Source organism: Megalops cyprinoides, chromosome 4 (assembly GCF_013368585.1).
Source record: "Megalops cyprinoides isolate fMegCyp1 chromosome 4, fMegCyp1.pri, whole genome shotgun sequence".
Classification (NCBI taxonomy): Eukaryota; Metazoa; Chordata; class Actinopteri; order Elopiformes; family Megalopidae; genus Megalops; species Megalops cyprinoides.
This window is the reverse complement of record NC_050586.1, coordinates 29,244,261-29,271,873: the sequence shown is the minus strand read 5'-3', so window position 1 is coordinate 29,271,873 and position 27,613 is coordinate 29,244,261. Positions and strand designations below refer to the sequence as shown.

At 44.3% G+C, this 27,613-nt stretch overlaps 1 protein-coding gene across 5 annotated transcripts; it reads left to right on the top strand.

The window, feature by feature from the left end:
- Positions 1–320: 320 nt before the first annotated feature.
- LOC118777131 (calpastatin-like) lies at positions 321–27,458 on the top strand. 5 transcript variants are annotated; one of them, XM_036527870.1, is made up of 16 exons: positions 321–648; positions 6,549–6,689; positions 20,015–20,056; positions 20,270–20,371; positions 21,250–21,330; positions 21,851–21,904; positions 23,367–23,441; positions 23,638–23,691; positions 24,217–24,321; positions 24,693–24,812; positions 25,103–25,207; positions 25,378–25,488; positions 25,662–25,694; positions 25,810–25,878; positions 26,477–26,533; positions 26,939–27,458. In XM_036527870.1, exons 1-15 carry the CDS (start codon positions 607–609, stop codon positions 26,522–26,524), a joined length of 1,182 nt encoding a protein of 393 aa, XP_036383763.1. In that variant the 5' UTR covers positions 321–606; the 3' UTR covers positions 26,525–26,533; positions 26,939–27,458. The 5 variants fall into 5 exon arrangements, with proteins under 5 accessions (XP_036383763.1, XP_036383767.1, XP_036383765.1 ...); XM_036527872.1 differs by lacking the exon at positions 321–648 and adding an exon at positions 1,290–1,470; XM_036527873.1 differs by lacking the exons at positions 321–648; positions 6,549–6,689 and adding an exon at positions 11,415–11,562.
- Positions 27,459–27,613: the final 155 nt, after the last annotated feature.

The window sequence follows — 27,613 nt, the reverse complement described above, 5'->3', positions numbered from 1 at the left end:
GTGTCGGCGCTTTTAATGCAGTTGAGGAATTTCTAAGAAGTAATTTGTCATTTTTTATGTGGAGGGTTCATTACAACCGGCAGTCGTTTTCACCGTAAAAGCACGAATCCTTTTCTGGTGAGAGAACAGGCACGAGCACGAACGAATTAAAATTTGCAGGAAAAGGCATATCGCACTGTTACATAATCCCCAGGAGAATTCCCTGCAGCATCGGTTCGGACCACTGTGTTCTCACTGAAGTAATACATTTGTGCTGCAGAAAAAGGAGGTGGCAGCGACACAGTGCACAGCCAATATCACTCCGTTGACTTACGTAACACAACGAAGCGGGCAGTGTTGACCCGCTCCTTGTTAATCAGCAAGCGGTTGCCCACGGGGGACATGAGCGCACGCCCCCCGATTCCTTGTACAGATCCCCGTACCCCCGCCCCCAACAGGTTTTGGAAGCAGGGAAAAAAGTACCGAGCGCCTTAAATAGAACCATATTGTCAGAGAAACCTGTAACATCTGGTTATAAGGGCCAGGGTACTCCACCGCATCTCCCCTTTCACCCGCGAGCAGCCTTGAGAGACTAGTCGTCCTAGCCGATCTCTTTCCAGCCCAGCGATGCCCAGGAGGGGACGAAAGCACACCCGCCAGAGGAAGAGGGTGAGTTTCGGACCGAAAGTGTTTTTCTAGCGCAGCTTCATTTGAACCGTTTTTCCTCCAACGCGATGTTTTCCACAGCGTTTTACAATGTTGCATCGAGCTTTATTGTACCATCGGTACGTAAGCGCAAAAAAGTACAGAAATTAACGTGTGCTACAATAATAATAATAATAATAATAATAATAATAATAATAATAAATTGTCAATGTCACAGCCGTAGCACTGCAGGCGTTATCATGACCCAAAGATAATGAGAAATTTAGTACGGTGAGGGCGTTATCCCTCTTGTATTAATGGTTTTATGTGGTTAGAAAGCCACGCCTATGATAATTGGCAGATCTTTCTTGATCTGCACTAACTTTTTTTCTCCGGCACTGTAGGAGAGTATTATTTGGTCAGACGTGTACCCCAAGAGTGGTTGTGCCCCATTACTTAAAGCATGCACGTACTCATCCTTTGTTAGGTCTGAAACATGCTTGCATGTGTTTACAGTTGTCTCATGTTTTATTGTGTGGAAGGCGGAGTAGATATGAAAAATGCGACAACAGAGAAGGGATGGGCTGCAAAGTACAAACATGTCTTGTCTATTTTCTTACATCATCGCCGTATCCGCCCTGGAAGTTTTTGCCAGCAATAATAACTTCTTCGGTGTGTCACTACCTCTGAGGGTGGTTCTACCTTTCATGTGCACGAGGGAACGCAGCAGAAAGGAAAGGACGTGAAGGAAGTTTTTCGCACTTTTTTTTTTTTGGTTTTTATTAGTTTTATATACAATTAATTGCAGATTTCCCGATGGCTTACGCAGTTTATTGGACGAGACTCGTAAGTACTAACGTAAATTAAGAGTGGCACCTACGGTATGGTTTTGACATGTACTCTCCGTATGTTTCCCTGGGGTCAGGAATGCTTCTTCCCGTGATGTGTCTTCGGTTGTAGTAGCAATGTTGACAGGTTTAGCAGGAAACCAATTAATCTTAGGTCGGGACTCGAACAAATCTATTAACCAAGGTTTATTTGGTACAGCTGGGCAGTTGGCACCAATATCTGTGATAACGCTGTGGCCGCAGTCGTCCAAACACCAGTTTCGTCTTACCACAAGAATAAAGAAATAGGCTTACTGTAAGCTTATTAAAGTCATTTGGAAATGCTCTCAGCGCTTTAAAATGGGCGTGTCAGAAGAATGTTTGGCAGCTGTTGTGTTTGGTTTGCCATATCCAAGTAACCTACTGCTCTTACTATCCGTGAGAATTAGAGAGCATTTGTTTGATTTAGCAGTGGTGAAAAACAGAAAAAAGGTGATCGTTGCTTTCACTTTCTTACTTAAACCCGTGTTGCTATAGCCTCTGCAAGACGTAGGAAGCAGTAAACCCGGTTATGAAACGCCACAATTTGCAGTACTGCACATGAGAAGTTAATATCCAGTGTCACTGAAACAATACAGTAATACATCCACATCATGACATATATTAAAACAGCTGAGTTGGATAACTAAAGAAACTCTTCTCCAAGCTGAGTTGATATTTGCAGCATTGGAATGACCCAGAATATCTGAATATTGATGTTTACACAGCCTTGACAGTTTTAGGACTGTTCCCTGTGAAACCCACAAAGGCCCTCGTTTCCGTCGAATCACTGTCAACAGTTTTCCCACCCGTTTCTCCTCAGATAAACACAACATCATGGGAAGCTCTGCTTATTCAGGGCTTCTAATAAGATCCCGGGGGATATTTTTCTCTGATGACAATTTATCTGAAAAGAGGAGAGACATGTAAGGCATATGCTTCGGCTCTTTCTCCTTTTGAGTTGTATATGTAGCTGTATCCTCTCTCTCAGTTGACAAAATTCCCTTACATGGTCAAGCTCTGTTTTCTCTTATTGAAACAGGACTTGTGAGTGCAGAAATCTCTGAGCTTTTGACAAGGGCCAAGAAAAGCATGCCAGAGGTGGTCCCTTTTTGACCTGCTCAGCGGGTTCAGTGGTTCTTGTGTCACTGCTTCTCCAGTCCATTAAAGTGAGAACTGTCCAGTCAAATTTCCAGTTGTGACAAAAATGTCAACACATGCCTGTGCTAGAGTTAATTTTTAAGAATTATTTACATAAGTCTTTAGGTGGTTCAGAATCCAGGCGATGTTTGGAATGCCTCATTGTTGTGTTATTGTAAATCTTCTGGTTTTTCGGGTGTTGCATTCCATTGTGTTTGTTGCAAAGGTGACAGCTTGGACGCTGTTATCTATGCAGAAGAAGGGTATGAGAACTACAATGTCTTTGCTAAGGGATTAAATGGTCAAAAGGGAAAGCCTGTTATGAGGGACACTTTTGTGAATGAAAATGCTACACATGATACAGGGCTGATACAGCCTCTGATACAGGGCTGGGGTTTGGATGAATAGCAAGAGGAGTAATATATACGCTGGTGATGTAATGCATGCCTGTACAGGTTTAGGGTGGAGTGCTCTGTGCTGCTTATGGTGAGGGTATAATAATGTGCACTGTGTACAGAGTTGTTGCAGAGTAATGCATACTTTGAATTGGAGTACTTAGTTCCTGGCACAGGTTTAGGGTTGAGAGTTGAGTAATGCGCACCTTCAGATAGAATAATGCATGTCTTGTATAGACTTAGAGTGAAGTAATTTATGCTTACACAAGGTTAGTGTGGAGTAATGGACACTGCCAACAGTTAGAGTAATGTACACCTTTGGTGTGTGTCTGTGTGGAATAATGCTTTTTGTACAGTCTTAGGTTGGGGCACTGTGTGTTTACGCAGGGTTAAGGAAGCATAATGGTCATACATTGTAGGGTGGAGTTATGCATGCCTAGCACATACTTTGGGAGGACTAACATCACAGAAATCAAAGCTAAGAATTTTGTCTGTAATTAAGACTAAAAGTGACCATGCCCGTTTTATACTATAAATGGAAATGTAAGGGATTCAGGAAAGGTTAGGAAAAGGTTTTGCACCTCTGGACTATAATGTGAAAGCAAACATTTGCGCTTGTAACAGAGATAGCAAACATTTCAGCTATCAAGAGTAGAGTGACCTCTGTTACACAATAGGCTATCAGACATGGGACACGGTAGCCATTCACTAATGTGTCCACACCCCTCAGCTAAAACATGGTAGTGTAAAAGATAACACAACACAATGAGGCTGGATGAAATGAACCTGGGGTCTCTGCTGAAGTGATGGATTTCATGTTCTCTATTCTTGATCTGTTGGCATTTGGCACCAGACTCATAATGGAGTTTAGTCTGGTGCGTCCTGTTAGAAGGGCGTTTGTCCGGGGGGGCCTTGCTGCCTATACACTGTTTTCACAGTGCATATTTCACAGCCTTGCTCCCCTTCATGGCCCAAGGTGTGGAGCAGAGGTTATCGCACAAAATGACCTCACAGAGCCTGAGCTCCAAAACGACTCACAGCAGTGTGAGGAAAGAAGGCAAGAATTTGCCAGGCTTGGTGCTAATCTGCACGTTACCAAACATAGTGGACCATTAAAGTTAAATTAATTTGTTTCGATACAAAGCAACAATATTAAAGGACAATTGAAAAGCCTGGTCAGGAGGGGTGACCTCTTACTTAAACGTGTTGTTTACATCTGCCTCCTGTAACTTTCTTTTTGTGTGCCTGTTTCAAAAGAAAAGACCCCTTTTTTTGTGGTGAAATCAGACCTCTTGTTTATCAATGTCCAGTTGCCCTAAAATGTAATCATTGTCCCTCATCCCAAAAAGTCACTCAGCCCCATCTCTAATCTTTTCACCTACTGTTAACAGACAGACAAATACACAGGGGCAATTACATAATGTCTTTCCACATACCAGCTAATGATAAGTAATAATAGAAATAATCAATTAATATTGGTACCACTGTATACTAACATCCCAATAATAATCATTAACTAATACATTATTGAGAAGGTAGCAGCATTTATTGCAATGTCTGTCAAAAAGTATGCATCACACCCATTATTTTCTCAAAGACTTTTAGAAAGGCACTGCTTAAACAGGTCAAAACATGATTTATAGTATAGTAATTTATGCAAGTATGTAATAATTATGGCCGTATCTGAGTTCTGTTGTTTTAATAGGGTTATTTAAGGGCCTCCTGAGTGGCTGAGTTGCGAAAGCACTCATCTAAAATGCAGGCTGAATTCCATGGCATAGGTGTGAAGCTGGCCATGTCACCAGCCAACAATGACTGGTATCCCACAACAGCCAAACTTGCCTTTTTTTTTGCCTGGGGTAGGGATTGGTAGGTAGGCCAGGGTTGCCTTGACTCATTGCCTTGTCCACATAATCTTAACACCCATTACAGTAATACATTGTTCAGAGCTTCATACTTTCCACAACTTGAGGAAGAGCTGCCTGTGTGTGTAAATCTGTCTAAATATGCCCCCTGCTCTGATTCATAGAATCAGGGTGGGTTCAGTGATCTGTGAATAGATGGGGGTGCACACCCATAAACAGGTTTCTCCTCTAGCATGCTAGTGTCGGGATTCTGAGGGTGTTTTAGATATCTTGTCATCTGTCATTTTTATCATTAGCTGCATTTCTGTCAGGCAGGACAGGGTGTTTTAATGGATGAATAGCGTCTGGGACAGAAGGTGTTTTGGTTGGCAGGATGTTTTTGGTGATAATGGGTGCAGATTACTTCAGACCAAATTCAAAGCAGGGCTGAGTTTCACCTTTGTAAATGAATTCCCTGAAATGGGCTCACAAACTCGAGTTCAGCAAGTTGTAAGGCAAAGCTACGAAGAATATCTATGCACCTTGACTTCTCTTGGAGTCCATCATAAGATCCATTCACTTCCAGGTTCACTGATGAAGAAGTTGTACCTACACACAGCTGTAGGTACCACAAGTGCATGGTGAAAAAAATGAACACAAATTATAAAATGTCAGGAGATTGTACTCTACTTGTACTTCATATAGTCTCTACATACTTCTGTTACTCTGTCTCAAAAGTCATTGTTATCCATTAACACTGATCAACATTAGCTTTAACCAATGAACATTGTATAAAAATGTTTATGCCTTTAAGCCCTGTGCTTTCCGTAAAAATCCATAAATCTTTCCGCAAGACTTTCTCTTCATGTTCATTTACAACCAACTGAACAAATAAGGCTTGGGGCGGAGACTGAGAGTAAAGACAAAGTCGTTAGGCACAGAAAGAGTGAGACGGTACAAGCTGTTACATGCGCAGATGACACGCTAGATCAAATAATCATTCAAGACCTATCTAAACCTCGATAGCAGACATTCATTCTGCCCCGACGGGTTAGTAGAGAATCATGATGTGTTCCTGCTGTGGGAGCCTAGTCCTGCGCTAAGCACACCTGTATGTACACGATCCAAATAATTACCATCACACATACACCGGTTTTACTTTACCCCACAGCCATGCTCTGGAGGCAAATGTTACGCAATGCTTTTCATAACATGGGAGGTGGAGTCCACAGGCTCGCTCCATCGAGTGCTTTTAGTCTAGCTCTGCATTAGAATGAATAAGCAAATTGGGTTTATTCAGCATGTTTCATTCCTCTCCTGGATCTCACAATGTTTTGCAATTTAGGGGTGACTTACTGTAACCTAACTGTACCTAACCTAACTCTGGCCACCATCTGGCATCCATTTTGCACCGGAGTGCTTGCCGCACCGCTGAGGCAGAGAGACAAAGATTTCTTTAGCCAGGGAAACTTGGGGATGATTAATGGCCTAGATTTCGCCTCCAAACAGCACCTCTGTGAAATGTTACATAACGCGCTGCCGGCTGAAATAACCCCGGCTCTGCGAGCGTTAGCGGTGTAGAGGTGGTCTGGAAAGTCTGTGGGGGGTTTTGAGGGCTGAGGCGTGGCACAGCGTGTTCACGTGTGTGTTTGCGTGTGTGTGCTCTCTCTGTACTACAGCAGGCGCAGAAGAAGGCCGCTGCGGCCCAAGCTGCAGCAGCTGCCCAGGCTGCCCAGGGAGGCACCCCTGCAGCGCCCCCTGCTGTGGCTCCGGTGCAAAACGGCAGCCCCGCCCCAGCGACTGTGACTCCCCTTGTTCCGGTAAGGCCTGGCTCCTCTGTGCATGCCTGTGTGCGTGTGTGTGTGTGTGTGTGTGTGTGTGTGTGTGTGTGTGTGTGTGTGTGTGTGTGTGTGTGTGTGTGTGTGTGTGTGTGTGTGTGTGTGTTTGTCTGTGTGTGTTTGTGTGTGTGTGTGTGTGTGTGTGTGTGTGTGTGTGTGTGTGTGTGTGTGCACGTGCGTGTGCACATGTGTTTGTCTGTGTGTGTTTCTCATGGAAAAGAGATCTGGGTCCACTTTCAGCAAGTGGGTCCATTCTTATTCTTATTCTCATTCTTACTCTGATATAGGTAATATATGTTGGTAATCTGAGTCAGTGAGCAAGAATGTTGATCTATGTATTCCAGCCATGCAGCGGATTTTTTAAAAATATATGGTTGCATTGATAACCAGCAGATGGCTGTAACCTCATACCCTTTAAAAGGTCACATAATGATGGTCACTCTCTGCTCTGTTAAGAAGTCCACTGGAAGTGTCAGGTATCACCTCTCCCCATTAAATTTCTGTTGCTTTGCTGAATGAGTAAAAAGGCACTACCTACTCAGGCAGTAGTGAAAACTATAACCAGGACAACTGTCTTTCCATCCAAAATTAGGATGAGTATTTGGTAAATTATGTATAGGGCAATTTGTATAGATAGAGATATTATAGCTCTGACTTTGATGTTGGTACTATGCTACTAACATCTTGATTACTATGACACATTATTATTATCATTCTTTCAGCTGGTCTTGTTTAAACACAGTATTAAATTTTGAGAGGGCAGTCTCCCTCTCTCTCTCTCTCTCTCTCTCTCTCTTTCTCTTTCTTTTTCTCTCAGACTGGAAATAGAAATGAAAAAATAAACTGCAAAACCTGAACACAATTAGTCCTTGTCAATATTGTTTTGTTGTGAGATATTGCACCCCCTAGTGGTACATAAAGTTAAGTTCTTGTTGTACCAGGACCGTTCAATGAAATGTTAGAAGGTTGCTTTTTAAAATGTGTTAATATAAACAAAATTATACATGATTATTGTCAGTGTAATAATATGAATACATGTTACAGAAGGCATACATAATTAACTACTCCGGTTAATTTACCTGTGTGCCTTTTAGAATAACTATGTAAAAACTTGAATTATACTGGCAAATATTTCATATTCAAATAACATCCTATATACATGTTTTCATAATGGAGGTTTTTCCTGTAGAGCTAAATATTTCAAGCTAGAGTTTCCAGCTGTAGGAACTCTCCAGGTCCCAGTGTCCCCAAAAAGAATTGTTCTGATTTAGTCAGACACAAGATAAACTTCCAAAGTGATCTTAAGACAATTAATACTACAGAGTAACATTGTCAAGCACTGAAAGAAATGCTGGCAGTTCTGTTGAAAACAGTAACTAACCCCAGCTGTGTGTTTGCAGATGAAGAGGGGTGGGGAGAGACCCAAAATATAAAACAAAGGAATAAAAATAAAGTCACCACAAGTAGTCTCCCATACTATATACAGTACCAGTCAAAGGTTTGGACACACTTGATTAAGATAATGGGAAACATGCATTCAATTACATTTTGAGCTGAAGATTTATGCATAAATGCTTGAAATTTGTTTCTTAGACAAACATAAATAGCGAAGTGTATGCCTATGTATGAATTTCTTTCCAAAAAAATATATATATATTTTTTGGCTACTTTGAAGAATCTAAAATATAAGATTTTTATTTAACAGTTTTTGGTCACTGCATAATTCCATCTGTGTTATTTCATAGTTTTGATGTCTTTACTACTATTCTAAAATATGGAAAATAGTAAAAATAAAGGAAAACCCTTCTATGAGTAGGTGTGTCCAGACTTTTGACTGGTACTGTGTGTGTATAAATGTCTAATATTTAAAGAATGTAGAACTCTGGAAAACTCTACATCAGAATTCAGAAACACATGGAGCACAGTGTGACAGACCATTAATCTCCATGGAGACTACATGCACTGCACTTCCTCCCACTTCAGGAGAGGTTCTGAGAAGTTCCGCTGGTGGGGGATAGAATTTTGAGTGTAAAGACAGTCACAGCTCCATAAGGGAGAGAGGGAGAGAGAGGAAGGACATTATTTTAACTATAGTAGAAATTAGACAGAAAGGGGAGGAGGAAGAGACAGAGAAAAAAGAGAGAGGCAGAGAGAAAGAGAGAAGGGGAGGGGGGGGGGGGGGAATCCCCAGTCTTGGCTCACTATCAGAATATAACAGCATTTTGGCACCACCCTCAGCTTCTGTGCGTGAGGTGATGATAGGGATACTGTATAGGATTGATGGCCATCTAAATATAGAGAGGGTCTCCTCTCCTACATGAGGATTGGGTTACAGGCCTCCCAGTCAGGAACACTGAAGAACTGGACAGGCCTGGCAGCGCCCACCCCTCTTATGTCTGCTGGGTGTGGCTGGAGGTGTAACTGTAGTCCCTGGTCCCACTCCGGGCCTAGGGGTCCCTGGGGAGGCTCTTGCACAACTTAGTCCAGCAGTGGCACTTTTCCAAAGATAAAGTTTTGCCTGCCAGCATTAAACTATGATAGATGTGTAATTTATTCACTTCGCATTACGGAACCATGAACTGTGGACCCAGAGCAATAGCGTGCATTTTCTTTACTTGCTAGCTAGCTCACTATTGGCTTCAAAAAGGGGGCCTGCACCTCACAATTCTGTTGAAAATGGACAACAGGGTATTATTACAGTCCGACAACCGCACAGCCCATGCAGTTTGCCCAGGGATCCAGGGCTTATTCAGTGCGTCTAATTGTAAACTTCTTTGCTGCAATGTGAGAAGAAGTAACAGATCATGTACCTGGAGATTTTTCAATATAGTTTCATTAATATTCTTCAAATTCTTCTCTTATGGATTATAGGCCTTTTTTATTTTTTTTTTTCACAAACACAAGGCACTGACAGTAATAGAAGCAGGTTTTACACGAAAGTCATGTGCAAGGCTAAATATAACCCCGGGGGAACCTGTGGCCAGCCTATTGGATGGGTTTTTTTTTTGTCAGTTTTTGGGAGGTGGAAAAAGAGGCGGTCAGAATGTACAGAGCTGACAGTGAAGTGGGCCTCCTGTCTGACAGGTCGGGTGAGCTCCCAGCTGAAATCTCCGGCTGTGACAATGAGAGTAGGAGACTGCGAGAGACAGCAGATCTCTGGCCTCAGAGTGTGGGGACTGATTGTATCATGGCATTTAGACTATAGCAGCTTTCAGCACATAGTAGTCATGATTGCATCATAGCACTTATTATATAGTTCCATGTAAGATATTGTAGCCCTATAGATCATAGCACTCATAATGTAGTACCCTGTATCAAATTGTAGCCCTGATTATAATGTAACACTTGGAAGCCCTGATTATATTAAAAAAAATCACATTATTGTAATATTCATCACATTGTAATCCTGATTGCATTATAGTGCGTATAATAATGTAACATTCATCATATTGTAGCCCTGATTATATTTTAGCATTTATAATATAGTCTTTATCCTTTATCACACAGTAGCCCGTATTATACTATAGGACTCACAATATAGATGCATGTATCACATTGTAGGCTGGATTGATTTAGGGCACCAATCACAGTGAAGTCCTGATATGATAGCTCAGTTAATATTATACTCCTGTCAGGGTCTGCAGTCTTGCTCACAGCTGGCAGCACAGCGAGTAATGTTGTAGAGATAACCCCTAACCCTTTTATCATCAGTGCTCTGCAGAGCCTCCACCTTTGATCTGTGTGGATGGTTTGGTGGGAGTTTAACAAAAAACACTGCCCCCCCTCCCTCCACACCAATCCACATACCCCCCAAAGCTGTACTGGGTCCAGGGGCTCACAGAGCTCTCTGGGCCAGACTGCAGGTCAGGAGGCAGGAATGCGCTTATCCCATGAAGGCAAGAATGCATGCTTATCCGAATGACTCCCTGGCTGCCTGCTCTAATACCCGTTGTTAGAAATAGCGGAGCTGAATAGCAGCTCCCTGGTAAAATGTTGAAATGCCAGTCTGGCAGTCTGGCAGTCAATGATTTATGGACTGTTTTTGCTCCCTTCATTGCAGAAGACACTTTTTTCCCAACTTGTGGTTCATGTCTATATAAGGTCCTCTGTTGTATGCATAATCTCTCTATGCATGATCTCTGTACGTCGTTTTCTTAAATTGCCAACACTTGATTTAACAAAGTATTTACATTGTATTTATTTTTATTTAGACAAAATATTTGATTACTGTGAGGTGCATACAGTATACCAGTGGAAGGCAGGAAGACTGGAAAGCCTCAGTCATGGGTTATTTTGCTTTTCTTCGCATGAACCATCATCAAAATAACCCTTTTTTCCCATTGGTTGGTTGTTGGTGCAAGTTAGCAAACACAAAGTTAAATACAGCAGGCGAATGAAGAGAGCTGGGTAGTGTGCACTGAGAGTGTTGGTGCCCATGGGCATCCTAACACATTCCTGGGAGCTGAGCGCACTCACTGTGCAGTAGCGCAGGGGAGCTCTGAGGAAGCCGAAAGGCAGCGGGGCGCGAGCTCCTGTGATGTGTGCCTGATATGTTTATGTCAGCTGCTATTCCCGTCTTCGGCCCTCCCTCCCCAGGGCTATTTCTGTGGCTGTCTTCCTGGCCCCTCCTCCACCTCCTCCTCCTCCCCTCCCTGTGGCTGGAGCACGTTGCTGCTCTGAGTGTCGGCAGACACGCCGTGCGCAAACACACACACGCATACACAGAGAGAGGGAGAGAGAGTGAGAGTCGCAGAGGCAGAGAGGCAGACAGCCAGCAGCCATGGGGCTGATCTTCAGCTGGTTTAGAGGCCCCAAGGACCACCAGGCCTTGCAGGATGTCACTGTGGAACAGCAGGTGAATGGGGGGGCCTCAGGGAGGAGGCAGGGGGTGGGACCTCCTTGGGTGGGGGGGTGGGGGGGGGGGTCAGTCCCAGGATGTTCTGTTTTTTTTTTCCTTTTGTTGTCCTCTGAGTGGCACTGGGTTTGCTTTCGCTGTAGCAGCAGCGGAGCTCAGCTGTAGGCAAGTCAGTGCGATCCAGATAGCTTGGCAAAAGGGTGGAGAGTGGGGGTGGGAGGTGGTGGGGGGGCTGTGTGTGTATGTGTCAAGGGGTCAAGAATGTGCACAGGAAAAGGGCAGAGAAAGAGGCAGACAGACACAGAGAGGGAACGAGAGAAAGTTGTGTTGTAGGAAAAGAAGAGAGCAGTGGTGCTAAAGCTGTCAGTGGCTCAGGGAGAAATTCAAGGGAAAGTTTTTCTTTTCTTGCTTTAAAAGTTTGTTCCTTGGCTCTTGGGCCTGTGTCTGTCGTTTCCTCTTTGCGGCAGGCCAGCTGAAAGTTCAGCCTTGTCTCTGTTTTGCATTGCTTGTTGTCGTCAGACTGAACAGGAAATAGGCTAGGGATGAGAGTTTTGGAAAGCGTTGAGTTGATGACACAATGACATTGGGGCAGTGTTATATCTGCAGACTGGCTGGGTTTTGCCTGTAGTGTGTTGTGACAAACAAACCCCATATATTTGAATAATGAGATTCAGGTGATACTGATACTGATAGATGTCAGGCATTTAAATAGATGCATGTGCTCTGGGATTGTATTTCGAATTCTGAGGGTTTTGGCCACGTGATGGTGCACCCAACTGAATCCTAGCATCGTGACTGCTGGGTTTTTAGGGGGACGGCATGTAATCGGAAAGATCAAAGCCGTCTGTCAAGCAAAGGCTGTACTCAGATCAGTCTGGTAGAGTCAGTGCAGCAGCTGCTGGAGTTTCTCAAGACAGAGCAGGCTTCTTTATCTGCTGATGTGTCTTGAGTCATAGCTGTGACAGGCCCACTGCCCACAAGGGCTTCACACCCTGCGTTTAGCCTTTCTTTTCCTGGTCTCAGAGGTCCTGTTTTCTTCCCCCCTTTTATATCCCGCTCGGGACGCAGTTGTCAGCTCTCGGGTGGTTGTTCAAGAGGTGTCAGGGGAGAATTTTAAACGGATTTGACCTCTCATTCCTTGTGTATCCCAGCGAGTGGCAGGGTTGTAGTGACCCCAACCGCGATCAACCGCAGCTGACAGAGCTGTCATTGGTCTCCTGGCCATGTCTTACACAGCTCACTGTAGGTGTTTGGAAGAGCAAAAACTACAAAATGAACAGACGTTTAGAGAGATGATTTGTGCTGGTGCAGTCGTGCATATGTGTGCTCTTGTGTTCTGCCTATTGCACTGCTGTGCAGGCCTACCGGCCAGAGCACTCGACCACGCGAACTCCCACACTCCCACACTACGAACTACAGCTCTGTTGTACACAGTGACGTTGACACTGAATATTTTTGAGAGCGTAAAGAATCAGAAAGATTGCGGGGAATCTTCCTTCACTAAATCTTTTGTTATTATCATGGCGTGAAGCAGTGTCAACCCTCTGTATTGCTGTCACAGAACAGAAACAAAGCCCTTTTTTGCACCATGAGACTTCAAACGATGAATCGAACTACAGCAGAAAAAAACCCCTCCTGAACAGTTTGTTACCCACTGAGTTGCCTTCCCGACAGCTGCTTCAGACAGGCGCATGAGACCACTGCAGCTAAAGCACACCATGACTCACACGGCTCTCTCAGTAGCTCCACTCATCCAACAAGGCTTGCCTTGTCCTGAGAAAGCCTGGAGACCTACGCACACTGGGTTGGACCTCAACAGCAGGAGAGCCGGAACTTCTGAATTATTTCAGAACAGTTCCTGCCAGCACGTTGTCACTGTGGAATCTGTGTATTTGCTTAGCATAGATGTACTGAGGTGTGGCAATGTTTACCTGTGTAATTCTCATAATTTTCAGTTTCCACATTCTACATTCTATTTCTGTGTTCTGATTCCTACAGTGTTTCCAACTTTCAGAGCAAAAAGTTGCCAAATCGCTTCGTTCACAATCATTGTTGGGCAGTCTAGCATGTAAATTCACAGCATAGAACATTTGGTTTTTTTTTTTACTTGTTAACAAAAAAAGTCAAACCTAGCAACTTCAATGTGCAAACACCACAAGGAATGCCATAAAAAGTCTAAATCTGTCTACAAAGTTGCCAAGTCAGCAAAACCAGCCATGTTAGCAAATGTTAACAAACTGGGGGCTAAGGTTGGTGGTGTGCGTGTGTGCTTGTGTGTGTGTGTGGGGTTATTTTGTAAGAGCCTCTCTTATGTCACGATCACAGATGCCTTCTTCTCAAAGGCATTTGGTAAAAGTTAGCTCGGAGAGACTGCTCCGCTCGCTCTGCCCCTCTGGAAAGGGGGTGTGGCCGGGATAGCCCCGGGATCTGGTGTGATTTGTCGGCAGAGAGAAGGCTGCCCAGTGACTGAGGTTGCAGACTCTATTCCCCCCACCGCAGCCGACACGCCCCCCCTCTCTCGGCACACTCTGTTCTGTGCGCTCTGTGAGAGACTGTGCGGTGGATCAGGAAGTGTGTTACTCTCTCAGATCAGAAGCACTTTTTGGTAGGCGCGCTGTATCCTGGCAAACAGTAAATAAGCATGTGATAGCAGCAGGTACTGCTGCCACTTTAGCCATCCAGCTCTTAAGAGAATTGTCAGTATTTTGACTGTGCTTGCTTTACTGGCTTTTCTTGTTGGAAATGTTTTTCTTTGTATGATGTGGCATTGAAGGATTCAGAGGGAGGGAGTCACAGGTATTTCAGAGTGCATGATTGGGGTTACAGTGACCATAAACAGAGTTAGTTCCAGATCTTTCTCTGATTAGATGTGCCTGGTTGCTCTGTTAATAATTACAAACTCCAGTATGATCATTTTTTCTCTCATTGACTAACCCAGAGGTGAGAGCTCTTTTTTTCTCATGCATTTGTTGTAAAGAGAGAACTGATTTGGCTGAAGATATGGACAAAAGCAGAGCCAGCAGATTTGTTCTGAAGTGTTGTCATTTGTTTATCCATGAACTGTCTTACTGGCAGATCAACAGGCTTGTATTTTTTTTGTTCATAATTTGTTATGACATCATGTAGTTGGTTTTTAAGGTTAACCCTCTGACTTTAATATATGGCAAAGAATAATCCTCTTGTGGCTGGACAGTAGCCAATGCTCACAATGTTACTGAAATTGCTGAGAACAGCATGTGGCGGTCAGTATATAATTATATCCACAGCATGTTTTCTTCATGTTAGCAGTGTTGGCTAAAGTCCAGCCACTCTCCCCTTTCTACTGCCCCTTCACAAACACATACACACACACACATACACACACACACACACACACACATTTACTCATTCACCCCCTCTCTCTAAGTATTCACATGGCTCTGTGAAAAACCATATGCTGTCTCCCTCGTATATCTCTCCTGTGTTGTGCCCCTAAGCATGAAAAAAAGGCCGTTTCTTGGTGCATAGCCTTGTGGGATATGAGGGAGGGGTTTGAATGTTACTACTGTTGTAGTTCTGGATGTGGGAGGATGTTGATATCTTGGGTTTTAAATCTTAGGGAGCTGGGATTCTTGTCAGACAGCTGAACAATTGGACCCCAGTGGAAAAATACTCACACGCATGCAGACACCCGCACATACACACACACATGCACACGTGCAGACATGCACATGTGCACATACGCACACACACGCATACAGCCACACGTGCATAGGCATGTGCACTCATACACATACACATACACACACACACACACACACACACACGCAAACATGCATACACACACTCACACATACATAGTACACATGAACAATTGAACACAAGGCCCAAAGATACCTATGCAGGTGTACAGTAAGCAGCAAGCAGATTAACAGAAGAGTGCAATGTCACGCAATACCACGTAACACTACCTTGCACATTTAGATTTTTGAATGTGCTCTGTCATTCTTCTCATTGATCTCAATGCCCCACCCATCAGTAATTGACTGTATAGTACAGTGCGTTATGTAATGGGTCCATATTTGGCACACGTTCAACTACATCATTACTGATGCTAGTGCATTTTTGTGTAGGCAATTCTCAACACCCACCACCCTGCATAGTTGCTCAGTCTGAGCACTATCGGAACACTCCTGGCCTGGCTCCGTTGATAGCTGATTACCTGTTTAGCAATTGGAGCTGTCGCAAGGACTGAAGGAACAGGCTTGGCTGGGACAGCCTGTTTGAAGCAGTTATAGTTCCCGAGGGTACAGCTAAAATTCCCCACGCAGCAAATGAACTTGTGACTTTTGAGTTGTCGACTAGGACCCATAGCCACTATACTGTGCCACCGGCACCTCACATACAGAGACAGAATTTTGGAGTCAGGGCTCAGCGATGTAATCCTTCATCCACGCCACCAGGAAATACCCTTTGTCACCCTTTCATTCACAGTGTTTGTCTCTATAAATACCTCATATGGGCGCTGTCCTACTCGCATACCTCTCCTCGGGCGGTTTGCCGCTTGCCCGGCTGGCTGGCAGAGGCAGCGGTGATGGGCTTGGGTGGTCGGTTGTCTGTCCGCAGCGACCCGCAATGAGGTGCCAAAGTAACATCACGGCACCAATGGCAGCAGAGGCATTCTGTGACTTCCGAGCATTCTCTGGCAGCAACAACACACCACAGAGGCAGAAAAATGAGACCCGGAGAGTTACAGCACTTGGCAGTGACACTTAGATGAAGCGCTGCTCTGATTCCTGCCTGGAAACAAAAAAATCTAATGTGGTCATTTATAGGCTGTTTTAGAAGGATAGTTTGTGTGTGTGTTTGTGTGTGTGTGTGTGTGTGTGTATCTGTTTGTGTGAGAGTCCCCTCTTCATCCTCTCCATTTGCAGACCTGGTCACATGACCTGACAGAAGGAATTATGGGAGTAGACCTGGTCCCTCCTCATACTTCTAGTTTCAAACCACAGCTAAGTAAATATGTACAAAACTGTGTAAACATTACAGTACATCCGTGAGAGAGCGGCGTTTCTGTGCAGGGAAGAGGGAATGGAGATCTCGCTCTTTGAAAGGTCTCTACAGGGATAAGGCTGTTGTGTGGACTGCTGTGGTTTTAGTCTGTTCTGACTGACACTGTTTCTGTCCAGCTGTGTCTCTGCTGCAGTATGCACATGCAACAGACAGAATTCAAGCACACATGTACAGCATGTATCTGGTGGTGTGTCAACACAGTTATATGTGTGTGTGTTTCATGTATCCATGGCCTGGTTTAATACCATGAACAATCCAGTTGTATGTTCACCTAATGGACAAAAGTTGGATAGAGAGAGAGAAAGAGAAAAAGAGAAAAACGCTACATTCAGCAGATACATGTGAGGCAGAGGAAAAGAGACTTGCCACACAGGGACACGATCATTTTTTATATGTGTGCATATATACTGTATATATGTGTGTGTACTGTCTAGCTGTTAAAATCTCTGAAATCTGCTGCAACAGCACAAGGCATGTTTTACCTGAACATTATTATGATACAATATCTAGTCAAGCACCATGATTTTAAGACGGAAAGTACAATGCAGTGAGAGAACGTTTAAGACTGAATATTTTAAGACTTTAAAGGTTTAAGAAGCTAGAGAAAGGAGAAATGAATTCTGAAATAAGCTGTGTGACATTGTGATAGTTTGTGACTTAAAGGAGACAGAGAGAGCAACAGCGCTCTGCACTCAGGTAAGCTGATCAGGTGAGCACGCCAGCAGGGGTCAGCAGTGGGGCTGTACCCGCCCACTTCCTGTCCATGCCTCTGCTCTCCTCCAATCGCGGAAAGCCCAGGGGGCCTCCCTTCCTGTGGTCTGGCACGTGCTCTGCCTCCAGGGGCCACGTGAGAGGGGCGGTGCCGCTGGAGGGGAGCGACCGAGGGGCGTGCCTCCTGACAGGGTGTTATGTCATTGGGGCTGGGGGGTGTGCTGATGGCAGCCCGGCTGTACCCTGTGTGTTACTGCAGCCCGTTACATAACCGTCCCCACTGGGGGGCTGAGTGTGAGTCTGCTTCAGCAGGGCCTAAAGGGTACCATCCCGATATGGTAACTAAACACTAAAAACTGAGCTTCCCTGCCTGTCTGGAGGCGAGGGGAGGGTGCTCCCTGTCTGGGAGGGGTGTCTCCCCCTCCCCACAGTAATGCTGATGGGTGGGGGGAAACATACCTGTAAAAGAGCTTCCAGTAATGGAACCTTTCTCTCTCTCTATATCTCTCTCTCTCTCTCTCTCTCTCTCTCTCTCTCTCTCTCTCTCTCTCTCTCTCTCTCTCCCTCTCTCTCTCTCATTCTCTTTCTCTCTCTCTTGCTCTCTCTCCCTCTCTGTCTCCCTCTCTTCCTCTCTGCAGTCTCAGCCCCAACAGATCTATCCCACCCCAGCTGTGCAGGTGTGCACCTTCAAACCTGCAAAAATTGAGGTACCCAGTGCTGACACAGGTGTCAGTGAACAGGTTAAGGGCCCAAGTGTGGTTTTAAAAGCAGTGAACATACTTTATTAAAGGATGCATTTTTTCTGGAACCTGTTACATCTGATGTACAAGGCTCTGGCTTATGAAACATCAGCAATGTGTGTGATATGCCGCTGGCTTTATACTGAGTGTCATGTCAGTGGTGATATATCGCAGTGTGCCTAAAGAATGATATTCCTGTGATTACATGCTGCTGGCTGCTAAAGGTGTGACATCAGTAATGATATACGGCTTACTATGGAAAGGGTCACGTGTCTTTATCGCCCACTGCAGTTTTACTCATTTTGTCTGTTATGTATGAACGGAATGGGGGTTTCTCAGTATCAGAAAGCTTAACATGTAAAAAAAGTGAGCAATTTGCTTGCTTATTTGTGAATTTGTTCCTGTCTTTGTTCCTTTTCCTGTGAACTTATGCAACAACTTTAATGCAAAATCAGCCCTTGCAGCAAAATCAGCCCTTGCAAAACTTCAGCCACTTGCAGCTGAAGCAGTCAGAGCAGCAGTTGCAGCTGAAGCAGTCAGAGCAGCAGTTGCAGCTGAAGCAGTCAGAGCAGCAGCTGCAGCTGAAGCAGTCAGAGCAGCACTTGCAGCTGAAGCAGTCAGAGCAGCAGTTGCAGCGGAAGCAGTCAGAGCAGCAGTTGCAGCTGAAGCAGTCAGAGGAGCAGCTGCAGCTGAAGCAGTCAGGAAAATCATTGCAGTGCTAAGTATTTGTTCCACATGAAAATTCCCTGCAGGTAGCTGAGAGATTGTGGAACCATGAGGGCTTTGTGAGTGAAGGATTTGTATCTTATGCAAAACGTGGGTTAGCACACTGAGTTCTGTCTACTACAGGAGCTCAGCAAGGGAATGGAATCTGCCTCTAGACAATTGTAGTGTGTCCAAGCTTGTGGGGGAAAAAAATCTGTTTCATTTTGACCAATGAAATGTGTCCTCCTCCTCCTCCTCCTCCTCTGCTCTCAGGGAAGTTTTAGACTGGGCAGTGAAAAGTCCTTTGTTCTCTTTGTCTAGTCGGTTGATATTTATGACTTCTTTTAGGAGGAGCTTTACAGCGTGTACGTGGAGGAATTAAACTGCTAACACTGCAAAAACTAAGAACATGATCAGAATTTTAGTGTTTCTAGTGAAGAGAGACTTTTTTGGTGTCTCTGTGCGTGTGCGTATGTGCTTGTATGTGTGCGTGTGTGCATGCGTGTGTGCATGTGTGTGTGTGTGCGTGTGCATGTGTGTGTGTGTGTGTGTGTGTGTGTGTGTGTGTGTATGTGTGCATGCATGTGTGTGCATGCATGCGTGTGTGTGTGTGTGTTTGTGTATGTGTGTGTGTATATATGTGTGTGTGTGTGTTTGTGTGTGTCTATGTGTGTGTGTGTGTGTGTGTGTGTGTGTGTGTGTGTATATATATATGTGTGTGTTTGTGTGTGTATGTGTGTGTGTATATGTGTGTGTGTGTGCTGAGGGGTCATTCCCTCTCCTGCGTTTTTTATGAGGTGCAGCCACAGCTTGCAGAGCCCCTCCTGCCCAGACTCGGGAGTAAAGTGTAATACAAACACCCCGCAGTGATGTAAGCACAGCAGGGCTTTTTATATCCCTGTACCTGCTCTGCCCAGTGCTCAGGTTTATTAAACCAGGGAAGCATGAGCTCATTTTTCAGCAAAGCTGTCCCTCGCACGACAAGCTCTGGGGCCCAGTAAATGCTGTGTATTAACAATCACACCAGTGTACAGTGTCGCCACTAAACCACCACAATAGCAGCCCTGTCCAGTGGCACAGTGGTGTGATTTTAATGTGGCTGTGCTGGACTGGCCTCCTTCTTGAGGAGGTGTGTCTATGAGCGTCCTCCTACAGATGTGGATTAAGCTGTTGTGTTTGTGAGCAGTACTGTTCAATTCGTCTAATTGACTTGTGCTAAAGCTTCTCTCCCATGTGTCTCTCAGGTGAAGGTAGAAGACACCAAGAGTTCAACTGCTGTCACAACGGTTAGTAAACTAACCCCCCCCCCCCCCCCCCTCGCCCAACTGTGTTTGTGTACTACATAAATTCATACATTACCTATACACACTAACTATGCATATCTGTGTCAAACATATGTATGTGTAGTGTTCCTTTTTTCTCTATCTGTGTCTGATTTTGGTAACAATCTAAAGTGACGTGCATGTGACACTGACCCTGTGGGTGTCTTGCATGAGTAGAAGCATGTGGCTGACCCCCTGGAGGCTCTAGCCAACAGTCTGACCCCCTCAGAACCCCCCGTTTCTTCACACTCAAATTTCACCGGCAGCATGATCCAGGAGGTACCTCATAACCCATATCCTATGTGTGTGTGTGTGTATGTATGTGTGTGTGTATATATGTGTGTGTAACAGTGCATAGGTGCAGAATAGCAAGTAACACTAGTAGCAAGTAACAAGTAGTACTGATTCTGTTAGAAAATGTGGCAAAGATGTGGTAGAACAGTGAAAAACAATAGTCTCTCCTCCTGTGCAACATCCAAAGTCAGGACTTTCCACAGAAATTGATTTGTTGGGACAAAAGTGGACTTAGGTGATTTAAACAATCTCACATCTTGGTGTGAGAAACTGAGTTTTTTTTACAGTATGGGGTTTTATATTAATTGCAGAATTTTATGTTTATGTTTTATGTGAATTGTTTTCATTACATTTAATAAGCGTGCAGGCTGGTTATGTAACGTTTTTCCAAATATTTGACTTACTAAAAATGGTAAGGTGGGCTAATTTTGCTGTTTACAAATTGTGCAAAATTCTGAATCGACTTTTTTAAAGTTACACAGATTCTCCAGTGGAAACATAACTGTTGTTGCACTGCCAAGCTGAGGAAAAAAACACAGCATACAACTATAGCCATTGTAAGGGTATACTCAGTTTTCAAAAATAGTCAAAAAGGAAAACATTGCCTCCACACATAGATGTACCGCCTAACAACGAACCTTAAAACAACTGTATATCACACTAATGTACTTTGAGTGTCTAAAAAGTAATCTTTCGTGCTAAATTGCAGAGATTCCCGCACGGTTTAGTGTGTGTAGTTCTGAAAGAGTGAGCGTGTTGAACGTGTGTAATGGTGTTTCTTCGAGCGTTCTTCAGGCATGTGAACAGCGCATGTTGACAGTGTTGTTTGATAGGAAAGTGTGTGTGTGTGTTGCATGTCCCAGCATAGTTTCACTGCAAAGAAAGCCATGTTGTGTGGGGAGAGAGACAGCACCCTTCCTCCAGGATACAGGTTTGAAAAGATGGTCAGTCTTAGCTCCCCACGTCTCCTCCTCCTTCTCCTCCTCACCTTCATCTTCTTCCTCCCCTTCACAGCTGCCCTGATAATAGCAGGCCATGGCATCTAGTGAGGGGATGGTGAGGCTTCACGAACCCTATAATGGGTGGAGCTTCCATGTGCTATCAGTTGCTTACTGGGAAGAACCAATCAAAAGACCGTGCTGTCCACAGCAAAAAAATCTTTTGAACCCAGGAGCCACTGGTAACACAGGATCACCCATTTTAGGGTTCACGAGATGTCAGTCTTCCATCATTAACGGTGTCTAACAGGCTGCACGCTGGGGCTTTTGTTGGACCCTTTTGCGGCACCGCTCTGTGCTGTCTCTCTCTTGCGTGACTGCATCTCTGCTGGGGTGTGCAGGTTCGGCAGCCAGAGCTGTCAGAAATACCTGACTGCTTTACTTTTGTTCTTGACATTGATGAATGGGGAAAAAAGAATGTCTTTTTCAACTGAAGTTTTTTGGGGTTGGGGGTTTATTTGGATAGAACAAGAATGTCCCCGATGGAAAAGTGGAAGAGAAGCCAGAGGAGGTTCCCACGGTAAGAGCGCCGTAAGCTGCGGTCTCTACGGTGACCTGTGTGCTGTTGCTACTCAGCACGTGTTTGTTGCACAGCCGGTGCAGGTAGTTGCATCACCGTGGTCCTCCATGCAGCGTGTGTTTACTCTGGCCCTGGCACAGCACCAGCTGCTGCCATGCGGCATTAATACTCAGCCAAAGGGCTCCTTTCAGTCTGCAGCAGCTCACAATGGTGTTACAGACAGAACATGCCCAAATACACAAGCGCTGTGGAGGACACGCCTGAACAAACAAGTGCCCACGTGCAGGCACACAAACGCACACATACGCACACACAGTCAGACACACAAGCATAGACACACACACCCACGTGCGCACACACACACACACACACACACACACACACACACCCGCCTGCAGACATACACACACATACATGTACACACAAGCACAGACACACATGCAGACATACATGTGCTCTGTCTCACAAACACACACACACACACACACACACACACACACACACAAGCAGAGACACATGTTCTAAAACATTCTATAATTGATTAAACCCTAAATATCTGTGCTGAACAGTGTTGGTCACACACAATGGAGGCAGAAAACTTGTCTGTAGTTGTAGTGTCATGAACGTTCTTGTGAACCTTATCTTAAACCTTCTTTTGATTTTTTGCATGATTAAAAAGCATAATTCCTTCAATCATGCAGTCATTAAAAATTAAGGATGGCGTGTTACTGGTGACTGTGTGTCTACGTGCACTGCATGAAAGATCACGTGAAAAGCACAGATATAATGCTCCCGCACGAGATGCAAATGCAAAAAGGAATTAGCTGCTGGTGAGTGAAACTTTGCAATATCAGTAAACTTGTTATTCATGAGAAACAGGTTTAGGACAATCCATCTGCGTAAGCACAAGTTCCTTCCCTCCCCATTTCTGTAGCTCAGAACTGTTGAAGACACCAGTGTGCCTTCATATGACAGCTTCAGCCCTTTTAACACTGAGAAATGTACTTTCAAAGAGAGAAGGGGATGTAACTTACTCCTTTGTGGAGTCTTTGGTACTTCTCTTTGGTGGCACTTTGGTACTTCTCATCTGTCAGAACTCATGCATTTCAATGATTCGGATGATCTGACATTGTATGGCGCCCTCCAGTGGTCACTTATAATTACACAATTCACTGGTGAGAAGAATTTTTCATTCTTCATAGGCTTAGCAGAAAACAATGGCGCTCACATAAATGAAAAATTTTAAATTCCATTAAAATTGGGATGTCAGAGGAGAGTATATTAATCAGGCTGGGTGTGTTAATCCAAATATATAGCAGTGTGCACAGACTATTTCTCTCCTTTGAGTGATGGACAGAAATGCGACTGAGTATTATGGGAGCTGACTGTTTGTCAATGCCTGTATGTCTCTCCATTAGACTGTCTGCCCACTAGTAAATATGTCTCTTTTTAACCTTCCCAGGAGCCCCTTAGCACTGACAGTGCTCTGGACTCTCTCTCTGCTGGATTCACCAGCTCCACTGCTCCCTGCACCCAGGTACAGAACCTAAAACCTTTTCTGGAAGTGATCTCAGTAAATCAGCCTGGTCATATTCATGCAGGAAGTAGAATCAGTAAGCATATGGGGTCATATTCACTCAATCATTGTCTATCTCCCTCTCCCTCCTCCTCTCCCTCTTTCTCCGTTTCAACCTTCCTCCCTCCTTCTTTCCGCAAATGACTTCTCCCTGAAGGCCACACTGAGCTCTGCCTATCCACCAGCAGATAAGAAGACCAGGATGGAGGAGGTGGGTGGGGGCGAAGCAGGACTCTGGCATGGATGATGCAGGAGGCTATGCTAACACATCAGGCTATCTGCATCTTCAGGCTCAAACAACCTTATTTACTCCATAGAAGCTTGTTTAAAGATTAGTGGCCAGTTTCATAATAACAATGACAAATACCCTGTTCATAGATATTTATATTAATATCGTTTTTATTCAGATTGAAATAATTTAAATTACCATGGCTAACACAAGGTATGTATTGCCAAACCATATGAACAATTAAAAACAATCAACGAGAGGGAAATACTAATATCAATAATAATAATGTTAATAACACTAGGAATTATTATGAATGATTATTTGCTGCAGCAGTGACCCCACAACCTTCTGGTTCCGCATGTAACCTAGGGCTGTGCAGTACTGCTCCCTCATAACATACCCTAATTCCGTTTAAAACACTGTACCCCTGTGTTCAGGTACAGTGGGTATGCTCTGGCTGAACTGCCCCTTTTGTGACAGTATCTGCCCCCCTCTCTGTCCCCCTAGGAGGCCTCAGTGCCACTGGATGCCCTGAGTGCTCTGAGCGACACCCTAGGAGCCCCAGAACCAGAGCCCGAACCCCCCAAGATCCGCCCTGAAGATATCGTCACGGTACTGACACCAGCCCTGTCCGCGGCACTCTCTGTCTGTCACTCAGCTCTGTCTCTGAGTGAACAAAATTCATCACTGTCATGCTTAGAAAGCTTACTGAATCAGTTATGTGCACATTTATACTCTTTGTGAAGGAATAGCAACTTGAAGTGTGTCAGAGCTCATTCATCACTATCTTGCTTATGAATAGAGCTGTGTATTCTAACATCACTGATGACATCTCAGTCTTGAAGGAGCTTTTGTGGCAAATGCCTGTTTATTTATAAACCATTTTGCAACTCATAGACCCTTTCCTGGTGTGCATGTGTGTATTTGTGTGTGTGTGTGTGTGCATATTTGTGTGTGTTTGTGTGTGTGTGTATTTCCTGCAGGAGGGTGGACTGACATCTGAGGAGGGGGTGCGAGTGGGCGAGAGAGAGGATACCCTGCCACCAGAGTACAGATTCACAGAGGAGAATGGGACAGACCTGCCCCCACCTAAAGAGGACGAGGTGGGCCTGCATCTCCTGTTCTCTGCGTTTTACTGTCTAACAGCAGCTGTTCTAGCTCTCCACAGCCCTGAACGATGAAAAGTTTCATTATGCACATCTTTTCAAACCTGACAAAGTCTGAATGCCTTGCTGTGCCTCTATAAGCATACATTATTCTGAATTTTCAATGAAATCTGACAATATAATAATCATATTATCAATGTAATAAAAGTTTATCTCTTGAGAGGAGTGCCCAATGTGAATTGATGGAATGGGGCCAATATTTTCATCCTGCCCCCCCCCTCGTCTAGCCTCCCATGGACCCTGCAGCAGCCCTGGATGCCCTGTCTGGAGATTTCTCATCCCCTGCTGTTGTTCACACCTCTGTCATCACACCAACAGCGCCCGCTAACCAGGTAAAGTGACCACACACCTTGAGTGCTCTCCTAAAAAGGTATGCTGAGATAAGACTCCCCTACACAGGTACATAAAAAAAATCTCCTAGTACCCCCCCCCCCCACTTCCTATCTGTTTCCCTCTCTCCTCATCTGTCCATCTCTCTCTCTCTCCTTCTCCCTTCTCTCAGCCCCCCATGGAAGCTCTCGGCATGCTGTCTGGGGATTTTGACGCCCCTGCAGTCGTGCCCGATGTCCAGACTGCCATTGAGCCGGCCCTCCTCGTCGAAGATATAGTCGGGGTACGGCTTTGGGACACCCCTCTGATGCGTCATCATTTGTTACGCTAATTGGACAGTGTTTTAGTATCTTGTTTAAGTTATACTTTTTACTAAGTCTCTCAGAAGGACCAGTTGTTTTTTTTGGTCACTTGTTTATATTGATGTCTGTTTTCTTTCATTTTTTCCCTGCACAGGATGAGAACGAGACAGATGTTAAACTCAAGAAGGTAAACTAAGTGCACCTGGAGGAACAGTGTTATTCTGGGACTGTACACTGTCTGTATTACACTTGGGTTTACCCTGAAGATGTCATCGTACCACTTCCTCTTCCTGTTTCTGCAGACGGCCATGGATGACACCTCTGCCTACGAAGCTGTGTCCTGTGATTTTGGCTCGGCTGCTGTCCCAGTGGTACATTAACCGCAACTGCCTTCAATATTTATAAATATTCAATATGCAGTATTCAGTATTTACTGCACAGCATTTGTTCAAAGAGACAAATGGAAGTGCTAATGTTTGTATTGCATATAGCCCTAATAATATGTTTGTACAAAGTTCTCATTGATGAAATTTTATTGCAAGTGTCACATATCCTTTACTTCAAATAAAAATATATTGTAGTCTTCAGCAGCGGTCACTTTCTGTTAACAAAAAACATCTTGATATTTGCAGATACAAGACCTAATAATATCTGTATACAATTTCTTGAATAATAATGTGTAAATCTTTCAGGATGTTTTGAAATATATACCGCCTTTACAAAATCAGTGTGCAAATGCTGCATGGCAGTGTAAATTTTTACTTCTAGCTTCAGTATGAATTGTCCATTGCTATTTTTGTGCTCAGTCTCTGTTGAATGCAAAGCGCACATCCAGAGATAGTTTAATCACTATCGAGATATCTTACTATCTGTACTTTACTCTGACAGAAAGTGTAGATCTGAGAGCTATATTACAGAAAATAAATAGCCTTTGACATATCCAGTGAGATCTTGTGTCTTTCTTTGCAGAAGGCCTTGGGGGAAGATGCATCAGACATGGTCCCTGCTCAAAGCTAAATTGTAGAGGTAAGAATCTAAACCGGGGCACACAGGCAGGAAGGAATCAAACGAGTAGCGCAACAGGAAGTGGAGACGGAGACCCCCAATTGGAGCTGTGCGGCGTCATAACCGAGCGAGTCTAGCTTTGCCTGCGCGTCACCCTTTTGGTGTTTTTATAGACCCGTACAGTGTTTCATATCAGACCTCAGTGTCCTGTTAATGGGTTACATTCTCACTGAGCAGCATGGTGTTTGCAGAGTAAAGTTGTGCTGTAGAGCTGCAGGTTTGACACTCAGGTGGGGCACAGCCGACAAACCTTCATTTCACAAGGCTGCATAATTGGATAGTGAGTGAAACAAATTGCCTCGGAAAAGGGAATCTGCTGGATACCCATATCTGTCACCTTTTTTTTTTCCTTCTGTCTCTGTGCAGGTGACTTGATTCATGTCTCTCACTGGGTGACCAGAGTTCCAGGGAGCTGAGCAGATAAACGGTTTTCTTTTAAATGGCGGGAAAGGACACATATTGAAGATTGAAAAAAACAAACAAACAAACACACACACCAACTTTGTGCCTTTGTAACATATCCCACACCAAAACGTCATGTATGCTGGCAATGATTTATGCATTTAAGTGTTTGATATGTACTTTATGTGAAAGGATACAATTCTTGTATTTTTTAGTTCATATTTCAACATGTGTTCTATGAGGGAAGAGTGTACCGTGCTTTTTTTCCCAATTCCTCTGCTTTCTTTCTAGTCTTCTAGTTCTGACTTAACCCCCTGATACGCTATATGAAGGGAGATGGCAGTAATAATAATATCTACTGAGGACTGTAGCAGCAGCGCTTCAGAGCAATCAGCATGACCCGAAACATGGGATGTCGGTGCCCAGCACAAAAGCACAGATGAATGTTAAACAGTTCCATGACAAACTAACATTTAGTACAAAAGTCTGTACAAGATACTACAAGTTTGAATGAGGGGTTCTGGGTCTAACACACCAATAACTTTTGTGATGTTTCTCCCTGAATTTGTGGCCTCAGCTAGGATTATAGGACTTGTACTGAGTTGTGACAATATACAGCAGATTCTATGGGCCATGCCT

What these genes read in the sequence shown, in the direction of transcription:
- LOC118777131 (XM_036527870.1), top strand. Translation starts at nt 607, where the DNA reads ATGCCCAGGAGGGGACGAAAGCACACCCGCCAGAGGAAGAGG. An exon ending in GTTCAACTGCTGTCACAACG is followed by an intron (nt 20,057 to 20,269) that starts GTTAGTAAACTA and finishes TTGCATGAGTAG; the next exon opens with AAGCATGTGGCTGACCCCCT. An exon ending in GATACAGGTTTGAAAAGATG is followed by an intron (nt 21,331 to 21,850) that starts GTCAGTCTTAGC and finishes TTATTTGGATAG; the next exon opens with AACAAGAATGTCCCCGATGG.